Source organism: Pundamilia nyererei, unplaced genomic scaffold, assembly GCF_000239375.1.
Source record: "Pundamilia nyererei isolate P.nyererei 1_Seehausen unplaced genomic scaffold, PunNye1.0 scaffold00011, whole genome shotgun sequence".
Classification (NCBI taxonomy): Eukaryota; Metazoa; Chordata; class Actinopteri; order Cichliformes; family Cichlidae; genus Pundamilia; species Pundamilia nyererei.
Genome location: NW_005187412.1, coordinates 1,788,976 through 1,800,905, shown reverse-complemented (window position 1 = coordinate 1,800,905; position 11,930 = coordinate 1,788,976). Strand labels below are relative to the sequence as shown.

At 36.4% G+C, this 11,930-nt stretch overlaps 1 protein-coding gene across 7 annotated transcripts in view; it reads right to left on the bottom strand.

Annotated features, from left to right (window-relative positions):
* The window catches only part of LOC102195833 (protein diaphanous homolog 3), a 166,274-nt gene that overhangs the window by 60,968 nt on the left and 93,376 nt on the right, over positions 1 to 11,930 (bottom strand). For all 7 annotated transcript variants that reach the window (XM_005724171.1, XM_005724176.1, XM_005724174.1 and 4 more), the window contains one exon: positions 7,902 to 8,037. In XM_005724171.1, the coding sequence (XP_005724228.1) occupies positions 7,902 to 8,037 (136 nt within the window). The remainder of the gene's footprint in view (positions 1 to 7,901; positions 8,038 to 11,930) is intronic.

Genomic DNA, 11,930 nt, shown 5'->3' with positions numbered 1-11,930 from the left:
GTGTGTGTGTGTGTGTGTGTGTGTGTGTGTGTGTGTGTGTGTGTGTGCAATGCCAGAAACATCACGACTTAGCTATGTCACCGAGTTTGCCTTTAGCTTTATCTTAAACTGAGCGTATCTAAATAAATTTCAAGCTCTAGGCATATTTATATAAGCCTTTCTGACAAAAATTGGCTGAAGTTTATTCTTCAGATTTTCTTATTTTTGAACTACTTTTTTTTTTTATTAATTGAAAAGTTTGCAGTAAAAACACTCACCAACACAGAGAGGCAGGAAAGTAGAAGAGATGCCAAGTTGTCAGTTGGAGTAGTTTACAAACTAAACAAGCAAGAGTTTTTCAAACTCACACAAGGATTGAAAGCGCTCAGTGCCAGCAAGGGATGCTGAAAGCCCTATGTTGGTGATCTACTGTTAATATGACTATAATGATCTGAGGTACATCAAAATCTTAGGTAAAAATATGAAAAATGTTTAATTAAGCAGTGAGGCTTCTTCTAAACAATATTTAAAGCCAAATAGCACAAATTTGGTTTTAAATGGGTAGCCAAACCCTGTACAAAGAAGAAGCAGAGATTCTATCTAATTGTGGCTTGGATTCTCAATTTCCACACTCCAGGGCATTCTAGTCTTCTTTTTAGACACATTTTTATTTTAGTTATATTGTTATTCAAGTTGCAGTTTTCTTGAAAAATGCACAAAGTTTTCCCTTTCTGATTTCTCAAGACAATATTAAGTTTCTGCTTAATCCAAGCTAAACAAGCAAGAGTTTCTTCCAACCTCTACCATCACAAGCCTTTCGAGGCCTTTGCACTAAAGCATCTAGACCGTAATATGCCTCATGGTACGGTATGGTACACTTCTCCTCAACCTTGGTGTGCAGCTTTCAAACAAACATGTTGTGTAACAAGGGGAGTAATTTTCATAATTTCAATGTCATCCAACAATTTTGCCATCTATCTCTCTTGTGCTCAAACATCACACGAACAATACAAACAGGTAGGAGTACCTTATCCACATAAAGTGTTTGATAATAACTGCACACGCAGCACCTCAAAGCCTGCACCTGCAGACCACTGATAATCAATCAACTAACATATCAGGTCTTTGCAACAGTACCACAACCCACAAACACCGTTTTATGTGCAGTAGTTTTATTTTTTGCCTTTACCTCTTTTGCTGGCATTAACAGTCTAGTATACAGAAGAGAACCCATCTATAGGACAAATGTTGAAATTATTCATCGTGCGTGTTTACTGGATGAGCTCAAAACTGTAAAATTTCAGGAAATCTGTGGCAAATGCGTTCCCAGGCCAGATCAAAGAGAAATGAGGTGGTTTGTATTATGCTTCAGCCAAGACAGGCCTTGGTGTGGCCTGATAGTAAAGCCACAGCTGTATGTTTGGCCTGGATGGAGCACAGTGGTTCTGATCTTGCACCCTAACGTCTACAGGAGAGCTACAGTGCTTGGCATAGTAATGACTGTAGATGCTGTTGCAGAGCTCGGACTGCCAAGCTAAATGGCTCTGCCAGCTTTAGTGTGAGCACTGAAAATGGGTCTCAACTGTTGAACGTGTTTCTGGCACCAGGAGTGCTTGTAGGTAAAAAGGGGGGGAAAGAGAAAAAAAAAAAGAAAAAAGAAAACTGGCAACAAAAAGCAATTCGGTTAGGGATCAGACTGTCTGGCATAAGGCAAATATTTCCTTCTTAAGAGTTATGTTTGGAGAATTCTAGTTAAATAACTATTAATCTAGTAGCACTTTGATAAGAAAAACTTGTGTATGTAGACATATTTACAAAGGCACTGAGGGTGTGTTCATGGGGACATCCTGCTTCAAGGAAGTTTGGATAATACATTCATATGTTTGAAGGGTTATTAAATGTGTTTAAATAGGACAAGAAATTAGATTGCTGTGAAGTTATGGGGTGACAGTTGCTCTGCATTTTGCTGTGGCAACCACAAGATAAACAGTGACAACAAACAGTAGTACACTATAAGGCATTATATAGTAATGGATTCCATATTTGTTTGTGTGGGATGGGAAACCTTGCAGATGGCCGTTGTATATTGGTCCACAAAAATTACTTCCCAGCAGTTTCCTTGAGAGCAGTTGACAGTGAACTGGTTCATTCAAATTAATGAGTTGGGTCGCTTTGAAAATACAAAAATGATACTGGATCTGTAGGCGGCTTGGAAGATTTTTGTAGAATTTTAACTCCAGTGCATAGTTCTCATATTCACTTCAAGCAACCAATGACTTAGCGGGCCAGTGTAATTACACCTTCTACAGTCATCACGTTATGCAAAATAGGAAAAAATAACATTCTGACAAAACTATAACTGGTAAAAGGAAGCCATAAAATACAGATTTTTTTTGGGACATTATTCTGCAGACATAACATCTGACAAAGCACAGACGGCATTTAAAACAACTCTGCAAACTGCATATGTACCAAAGGCATAAACTGGATGCTTATTAAATTCTAAATGCAGTAGGTAACTTTTTTAAAAATGATTTGATTTTTGTCTTACTTGCTGTCACTATATCCTTGCAAGAGTACAAGAGTCAGATATTCTGTGAAAACAATCAGCTTCTGCTGGCACCTCCAAATTGTGGAAGGAGCTACTGTGCCTCCAGAAAAACAACTAGTCAGACCAAGAAAAATTGCAGCATGTGTACACGCGGCACACACTGTTGCTCATTTAAGCTGAAGTTCTCCAGCATTCAAATTCAGTCTAAACTTTAATGGTCCTTCATTTTCTCCCACTGAAGAAGACAGTGAATGATAAAATGGGAGTTTTTGTATTGGAGATTGTCTTTATGAAATTCTTTTGGTATTTATTAACTGTGACAATTGTGGTTCTGCTCTCACAGCTAAATGTTCTCGTCGTGAGTGCATTTACATTGGCAGTAATATTGACCAGACTTTCATTTGTTCAACAATTTGAATTACAATATGCTCAAAGGTTATTATAGAATTTTTTGCCCAATGATGCCAGAAATGTCTGTCATGGGTTTAATCAGAAATATAACAACTGAGTGAGCAGGGCTGACATGGAGAGACTTTACTACGCATGGCTAAACTACGTCCACTAGCACAATGATTGGCCTAGCCATAAACACACATGCAGCCATGGTGGCTCATAAGGAACAATAATTTAGCCAACTGATGCATATTTATCTTGCCAAGATCCCATTTTCTACAGTAATGTCAGACTTCATTAATCCTGGGGTGGGTGAGCGACCAACTTTTTGAGTCTTTCAGAAAAACTGCAAAAGTGCATCGAGTGAAAACCAGCACCTGGTTTTTGTCCTTTTGTGGAGAAACACAGCTTCAAATACAGTCTGCCTAGGCCTGCTTTTTGTTGTCTGAGAACAGCTGCCTGCTGACATTTGTTAGCATTTTGACATTTGATAAAATGAACAACAGCCACATACTGTTGGCAAGTCGCTCTCAGATAAGTAACAAAATATCTGTTTACACTGCTGTGTTGACTCTACTGTAACAGCCTTACCTGCAATTATGGCTCATAATGCAAATTTGGTCTGATACGCACAGCTCAACAAGAGGGAATGAGGTAACAAATACTGTTTTTTAAGTGAAACGTCTGCTAAATTTGCAATTATGACTCAATCATTCTATTGCTGTTCTGTTGTGTAAATGTTCTCAAATCTTATGTGAGGAGCTCTGTGCTCATGGAAAGAGAAGGTTTCATCCGATCTTTAGACACTAACACTTGCTAGGGAAAACGTATAGATACATTTTAATCTTGTTCTCTTATTATTTAGGTTCAGGCAAAAGAATAGATAACTGCTCTGTGCCCTTGTCAAAGACCAAATGCAGTGTATTAGTGTTATAAAATTGAATTAAAATACAAACTGAAGCCAATAAGTGGTTAAAGAAAAGACTATCGGGTGGACAAGTATTAATTAATTATGACTTTCTGAAAATGCATTTATGTTGACAGATATGAGCTTCTTTCACTGGGGATAGTTTCAGTGTTACTCCCACTTGGAGGTCTGTTATGATTTTGCTTTCTAACTGTAAGATAAATTTCCCTTGAGAGAAAATATGTTCATCAAATGCAGCAGCAATACAAATTTAAATATTTAATAGTGATTTATAAAACTACAGCCTGTATCGGATAATGTATGATACAAGCCAGAGTAACAGCCTCCATCTGTGTAAAACGCAGTAGTATCTCTTGAGAATAACATTTTAGACAGCTAGGTGCTGTCTTCTCAGTTTTTGCTGAAAGTTGGAAAGGAGACAATGATTTATAAGATTCAGGTCCCATTTGTCAATGCAAAATATCAATATAAATGAGGAATGTTTAACAGTAACTTCTGTCTTCACAGCATGTAACCACTCAAAGTAAACACTGATGCTGCATTTATAGGATAGTTTGTACACCCCACGCAGTATCGCTTAACAGTCTAATGACTTAAAACAGTGTCACGCAACTGCTTCATTTTCAAATTGAACACAAGCTTTGTCCACCTCCTTTATTTGTGGTTGCAGACTCCATGTTTTCCTGCATGTAGGATACTGTACAGCACTGCACACTTTTTTCCAGAGATGTTCTGTTGCTCTTTAGATAATTTTTTCCAGCTGTTCTTTGCTGGAGGGGTTGTTGCTCTACCTTCCTCTTTAAAAACACTCCAAAGGTGTTCTGTTGGATTCAAGTCAGGAAATGCACCAGCCAGGTCATAGTTTTACCTTTTTTCTTTTTCTCTGATTTTGGCAATCTGCTGTATTATCATGCTGGAATATCATTCTTGTACCAGACTACTGGAGAGTGGGAGGCATGCTGTCAGAAAATATTTTGTCTTACATAAACACGCATTCATGGTGCAATCTATAAATGTCAACATGTCCCTATCATCACATTCCCACCTCTATGCTTCATTGTAGGAACCATGCACTCTAGAAGCCCTTGCAAGGTTAATGGCAAATATGTTGGACGTCATCTGAATTACACAAATTTATTTTAGTTTTATCTTGCATATGTGCCAAATGCCTAATATGCCTTTTTTCTTCTTCTTTTAAGTGGGGGTTATCATTATGGTCTATTCTTTGCACTGTTTAAGTCAGGGATTTCAAACTAAGTTTAAATCGTGGGCCAGACCGGTGAAAAAACTCTTTCTGTCATTGTAAGGACATTTAACTAAACAGGTCATCCATGAAATATCATAATATAAGAAAACAAAGTGCAGTTTCAACAATACATCTCCATTGTCTGCACAATACATGTGTAAAGCAAAAGGTTCTGGTACTTCATTTTGTCATTTCATTTAATTGCGTATCTATTGCAAAACTATTTGATGCAGTATGAGTGGCAATGGTGGAGGTCTTTAAAATCTGTAAAACTACAGTTAGAAAGTTCACAATCCATGCCCTCATTGCACTTTTTCCAAAGCCTTTCACTGGGTCATACTGGAGTCTTTGCTGAGCCCATTCTGGCCCCCAGGCCTTATTTTTGACAGCCATGGTCTAAGCTAGGGGTGTCAAACTCAAATACACAGTGGGCCAAAATTCAAAACTGGATCAAAGTCATTAATATTCATTGAAAAAAAATCTTCCTCCAAATATAACAAGGAATCTTTTCTTATGGACTCAAACAAGTTTTGCTGAAAAACTGAATATGGAACAAACAAAACTTAATACTAAACAATATATATAACTTATATAAACGTATATATAACTTAATATTGCAATTAAATAACACATCAGTGGAATTCATTTCTTAAATAAAAAATGTATTTGCAGCCTTCTGAATTAAATGTTATCATTTTATCATTTATCAAATTTTCCTCATATTCTCCCACCTGTCCAGAAAGCTCCTGTTTTCTGCCTTTCTTTTTGCCATTTTGGGATAGGTAGCATGGCAGTATTTGCATGGTTGCTATGACTATGGTCAACAGAGGAGAGGGTGCTAATGGGTCCTGTCATGACTGATGCACCAAAACTCCAACAGAGCATTCTGGGAATTGTAGTATTAGCAGTACATGCAGGCCAGCTCTAATAGTAATTTTGTATGGCTTCATGGGCCAAATTTAATTAGGCTGCGGTCCAAATTTGGCCCGCGGGCCAGAGTTTGACACCTATGGTCTAAGCTGTCACAGAAAATCAGATTTTCAATGATGACCCCTGTTTCAAGTCTGAAGCACTTGTCTGTCTCAGAAAGATTGTGACACACTGTCAATATCGTCATTTTAGCAGGGCAAACGCTAGAGCTCTGATTGGTAGTACTATGGCTTCTTCTATACCTCCTGATTACTGCAGCAAATATATTTCAGTTGATTTTTTGAGGGTCACCAATCTTCTTTTTATCCTTTTCCATCTTTCTGAAGTCTCACAATGATTTTTTTCAAGTTATCAAAGCAAGGCACAAACACGTAACTATTCACATGGATTTTATGACCATGTTCATGCAATTCAACTGTGCGTTGAATTTAATTTCTCATTCATGTGTCAGTTTATTCACTTTTAGTGCACTGAGTTTCTGCTCTGATGGATGTGTTTTAAAGTATTTGCTTTTTTTTTTTTTTAAAGAGGAAATACACTACTTTGAAATAATGCATTTATTGACAGATAATGCAATCACATGACACTTAAGTGATACTGCACAGGGCAGTACTCACTCAAGTCACAAACTGAACAAGATTAGGCTTGTGAAACTTGCCCCATCACCCAAATAATTCAAAATACTTTCCTTGTTTTACACATATAAACTGATATATGGTGCATGTGGTATTATTGTTGAACCTACTATGCACTCATTTTTTATTAATATGTCAAATAAAGCATGAGCGCAAGCTTCTCTGATACTGCAATAGGAGTAACTGTCTTTTTTGTTTAAAAAAAAAAAATTTCTCCAAATCAGATTCTTTACTCTAATTTAGCACTTGTCTGAAAAGTGTTAAAAAAAATAAAAAGGCTATATTTATTTTTACATGTGAGCAAAAAGCATTCTGCTAAATTCTGGGCAGAAATCAGAAGAAACTATTTTTTCCTTTGTAGAGTAATTCTTATTCTGCTGCATTTGGCTGCTTTTCTCTTTTTTTGAGAACCAAAAAGATACCACCTTTTGTGTGTCCTAGTTTATGACCTAGTTATCTTGAAATGTTGAAACATAAAGAAGGATTTCATTTAATTTTGGCAGTTTGTAGCATCTCCTTTAAAAGGCACTGGCATAATACTTGTCTTGCTCAGAAAGACTGGATATGCTAAGGTTACAAACACTGTTTCAACAAGAAGAGTTGAAAGTGCTGTGTTGTAGTAATACTCTGAATCCTGTCAAATGTTTCTGACCTCTCAAGATAGGTTAGTTAAAAAGTGAACTTCTGTAATCCTTGTAATATTGTAAAAAAAACAACAAAAAAAAAACACTGTCTACAAGGGCACAAATGAAAATAAAGCAACACAATGAAGCTCATGTCTCAAATTTGTGTTACTATGTAATAGTGGTTTAATAATGCACGGGTCAGCTACATTTGATGGCTTAATTGGTTTGAAATAATTAAAGTTAAGACTGTAATTTCAACATGAGTGATATGGACAGAGTGACAGTTTAAAATAAAAGCCTTATGACACGCTTTAATATCACATAATGGATATTATTTTAAACATTACTTAACTACATCCATCAATCAAAATGAGATGACAGATTTTCTCTACAGATGTGGGGGTTTTATTTTTATAGTGTTGAAAACTGAATTGTGAGAAAATAGCTGTCAATTCTAATCCATTAAAATTTGGGCTGTATGTTATAAATGAGATTCGTTGTCTTTGAGTGATCTCTTACACCACTTGACCCTAGATTGATTCAGCACACGGCTCTGTGAAAGGGTTTTATTGTTGCAAGAGTTGACAGGCAAAGCAAATTATGCAGTCTTTACCTGCATTGACTTCCAGCAACCTCCTCTTCTTCTGCTGTCTCTCCCGCTTTTCACGCTCTGCCTTCTCCTTTGCTGCCCGCGCTCTCCTCTGTTTCTCCTCCGTCTCCCTCTGCCTGAAGTTCTCTTTCAGTGCTTGCTGCAGGGCAGAGACAGAGAAAATGTGAGGGGAGGAGGAAAAAAAAAGAGAAAACATGATGGACTGCTAAGTGGGGTTAATTACAATAGTGCTAAGCCTGTCAAAGAGGGAGGCAGCAGTCAAACCCTGATGAAATCTTTATCAGGCACCACTAAAGTCAGGTGAAGCTTCTTAGCTGCACTGTGATTCAAGTCTTCTGAGACAAAAAAAAAAAAACAACGAACTTCATATCACTGAATTCAGAGACTAGATTGATGAGATTGATGGATCAATGATCAAGGAATCAAGAGAAGCTGATGATTACAAGCAATTCTGTTCTTTGACTTTGAGTTGTAGCAACGTAGAATTTGATTTTGCTTTACATTTTTTCCCTATAATTTGTCTTTTTCATCACATACAGACAGCATTACCTTACTGCAGAGTGTAAAAACATTTTTGAAAGGTAAATTCTTCCAGTATTGTTTTAACATATACAGATTGAACTTTCAGCAGACATCTGGCCACTGTGGTATGCTCAAAATGAAAATACTTTATCTAGTCACGTCACAGCAGTCGAGTGTGATAGAAATGTAAACCAAACATAACACAATTCAACATTAACTGGCTGTACAACAGATACTGAGCAAAGCTTACAAGGGATTCTGTGCGTGTTGCAGTGTTAAATAAACAAACAAAAACGGAAGTTTCTTTAAAAAAAGTGTTTATGGTTACACAAGAATAACCTGTTCAAGTTAGTTTGTTATGGAATAACTGCAGCTACTTTCTTACATTGAGCAGGCATAAAAGTTAGAAAACATGTCAAAGAGTTTACAATGTTTTATTGTGACTAAAATAACAGTTTAACGTAGAGTGATGTATTTCTAATAACCTGGCTCTCCATTTATAGCTTTTTGGGGCTGTCTATAATCTGTTTTAAAACGTTTGGTAAAGTTGTGACTGAGTCTTTGGTAACAGCAATGAATCCATCTTAAGAAGAGCACATATTATCAGTAACCAGATTGCTAACTGGAGCATCAAATCTTTAGCAAAGAGGTTTACTATTTATTTATTTTTTGTTAAGTATACACACTTAGTGATTTCAAGCTAATTCATTTGCAAGTTTAAGTGAACAACAAACACAAATATCTATGTTGATCAACCACATGGACATAGCAATAGTTTTAGTTTGTTTGCTGTACAGTACTTCTTGTACTCCAGAATATTTCTGCTCCTAAGTATTAGATTTTTCTGTCCTAAGAGAATTTTATTGGAATTTGCAGGATCAAATATTATTCGCTGGAGGCCTTTAAACATGAATAACCTATGTACAGTACAGTTCATACAAGTAAACACTGGTGGTTGTTTAAAATCAATATTTGGTCTTGAGTCTTTCAGATGTCACTAAATGTTACTGACATTTAAACATGCTGATGTAGCCAAACTTCCAAACTTATGTCATTCATTTGAATGAGTCTCTCTAGGGAGAACCCGTCTATAAGGACATCTGGTATGCATCAACTATTGTAACTGCAGGCTCTGTAGTCCCTGTTGTTAAACTCCTCCAATTTTGTCAATAGCTCAATAACGCCACAGCCGAGCGACAGACTGCTTATGATTTAATAGAGTGCTAGCACGATTGCCATCCTGATCAATAGCCAGTCACTTAAAGCAAGGGAGTCTGGGCTTTCATCAGACACCCAAGTTCTCCCCCTCAAACCCCCCTCCACTTGGGTTTTCTACACAGCTCAGCTTGATGGGCAGGTCAGTGATAGAATAGTAATATCAAACCAACATAAATGTATACACACAAAAACACATACACAGACACCACAAGAACTGTGTAGTATGGGGAAAACTACAGTGGCACACCAAAGAGGGGCAATCACTTATTGAAACCCACTGACAACATCTTATTATGTCGGCATACAAGTGACTATAGTTGGAAATTATATGGTCAACTTGAATTCAAAACATTTCAGTATATTTGATTGTTTCAAAGGTCTTGTTGATGCTCAGAGAAATTTTCAATTGAATAAATAAAGTGTATATTACTAATAATAGGGTTGTAACTGCATACAGTACTGACACAGTGGTATGGTTTCATCACTGTTAGCCTGTGCTTTAATCCTTTATTTTTTTGCATGGCTAAATTTAACTATATAAAACTACATATAAACACTACTGCAATCCTATATAGTAAATGCTCCACGTTTGCCCCTTATTGCATTAATCTTCCACTGGACAAACTTGAGATTTTGTTTTTTCTTATTTATAAAAAGTAATTGTAGTTGGTTATAACTTAGGAAAAACACACAATGGACAAAGTGTCTAAGCCCACTCAGCTTGTTTTGTTGTTTTTTCCCTGTACTGAGTTTGGGTTTGAAGGGTGAAGGTGGCTTGCTCATGCCAATATTAAGTCATAATCTTAATGTAAAACAGCAAAGTTACTGTCGACAGCAACAGGTAATTTAACATTGATTAACTTGACATTTCATCACAATCCCACACAAACCAAAACACCCACATCATTGTCGTTGACAGAATGGTTGAAGAGTTTTAGTGGTCCTCTGGAATGTTGGGAAGATAAAATCAGGCAACTAGCCATGCAGTCTGTCCTTACAAATATTTGTGAAAGATTGGGCGATTCAAAACGGTTCACTTGAATTCAAGTGTGGTAAGATGCCACCACTGCAACGAGTCAATTACTTCCATCCTAGATAATCCACAATCAAGTCTAAGTGGCATTATTACAAAGTAGAAGTGTTTAGGAAACAACATAACAATAGTGGCAGACAACGTAACAATGCAAAACAGGGATTTTGTATGAGTGCCGAAGCGCATAGTGCAAAAGATCGACATCTTTCTGCTGACTGAGTTGAGGCAGTTACAAGCTTCAGCATAAAAACTGAGTGCCTGGACCTTCATGCAATTGGTTTCAACGGCCAAGTCACTCCTCTAACATTAATGTGTAGATTGCGCCATACTTCTGTCCAAATAGTGTATTAATCACAGGTAATAATAGACAATAACTGAAGCATTCTGTTAAATCTAAAATCTGTTTTAATGTATAAAAGAAATCCAAACACTTACGTTCACAACTTAGTTAATTGTCCAGTAGCAATCAACATCAAGTTTTGTTGTTTGTTGCAGTTAGTATAAGTAAATTGTATATTTTCATCAATTTATCTTTTTACAACAGTTATGATAAAGTATTGCAAATACAGCGAGAAAAAAATGATGGGAAGGGTTTAGAACACATTTGACTAAACTCACCCACATAAGTAGACAATAGCAGCAAAAAACATTGATAAGTACCACTCGACAGGCTTATAGAAATTCAGGAGAAGAGAGTATTGAAGAATAAGAGAGGGTGAGATGAATACCAAATGTCTGTGAAGCACTCAGAGCTCTCTTTTTATAACTATTTTTAAATGAAACCAACTACTTGACAAAATGAACTTTGATTTGATGGAATGACTGTGAGTTGCTTATAGCAACCAACAATTCACAAATGACTATATTCTTAATGGGCATCTGGTAAATTAAGGACAGAAAGAATGAGGAAAAAGAAAAGAGAAGAACAAGATTACCAATGTGCAGCATATTTTTAGTAAGGAACAATTAAATGATCCCAGGTTACAAGCTATGACTGATGCCTAATGTAAATTTCATCAAAACTCTTCCATGAAAAGGGCAATTTCACTTACTAAAACAAAGTAAATATACTTGTGCTAAAGCAATCAAACAGAGATGCTGCTGCTCAGAATCTGAATAGCCCTATACAGTTTAGTCATTTATGAAATTAGTATCACTTACAGTCTAACAGATGGGACTATTTTTCTTTGAACATATATGCATTTGATATATAAATTACATATTAAAACTAACTTCACAAATACAACAAATTTTTTAAT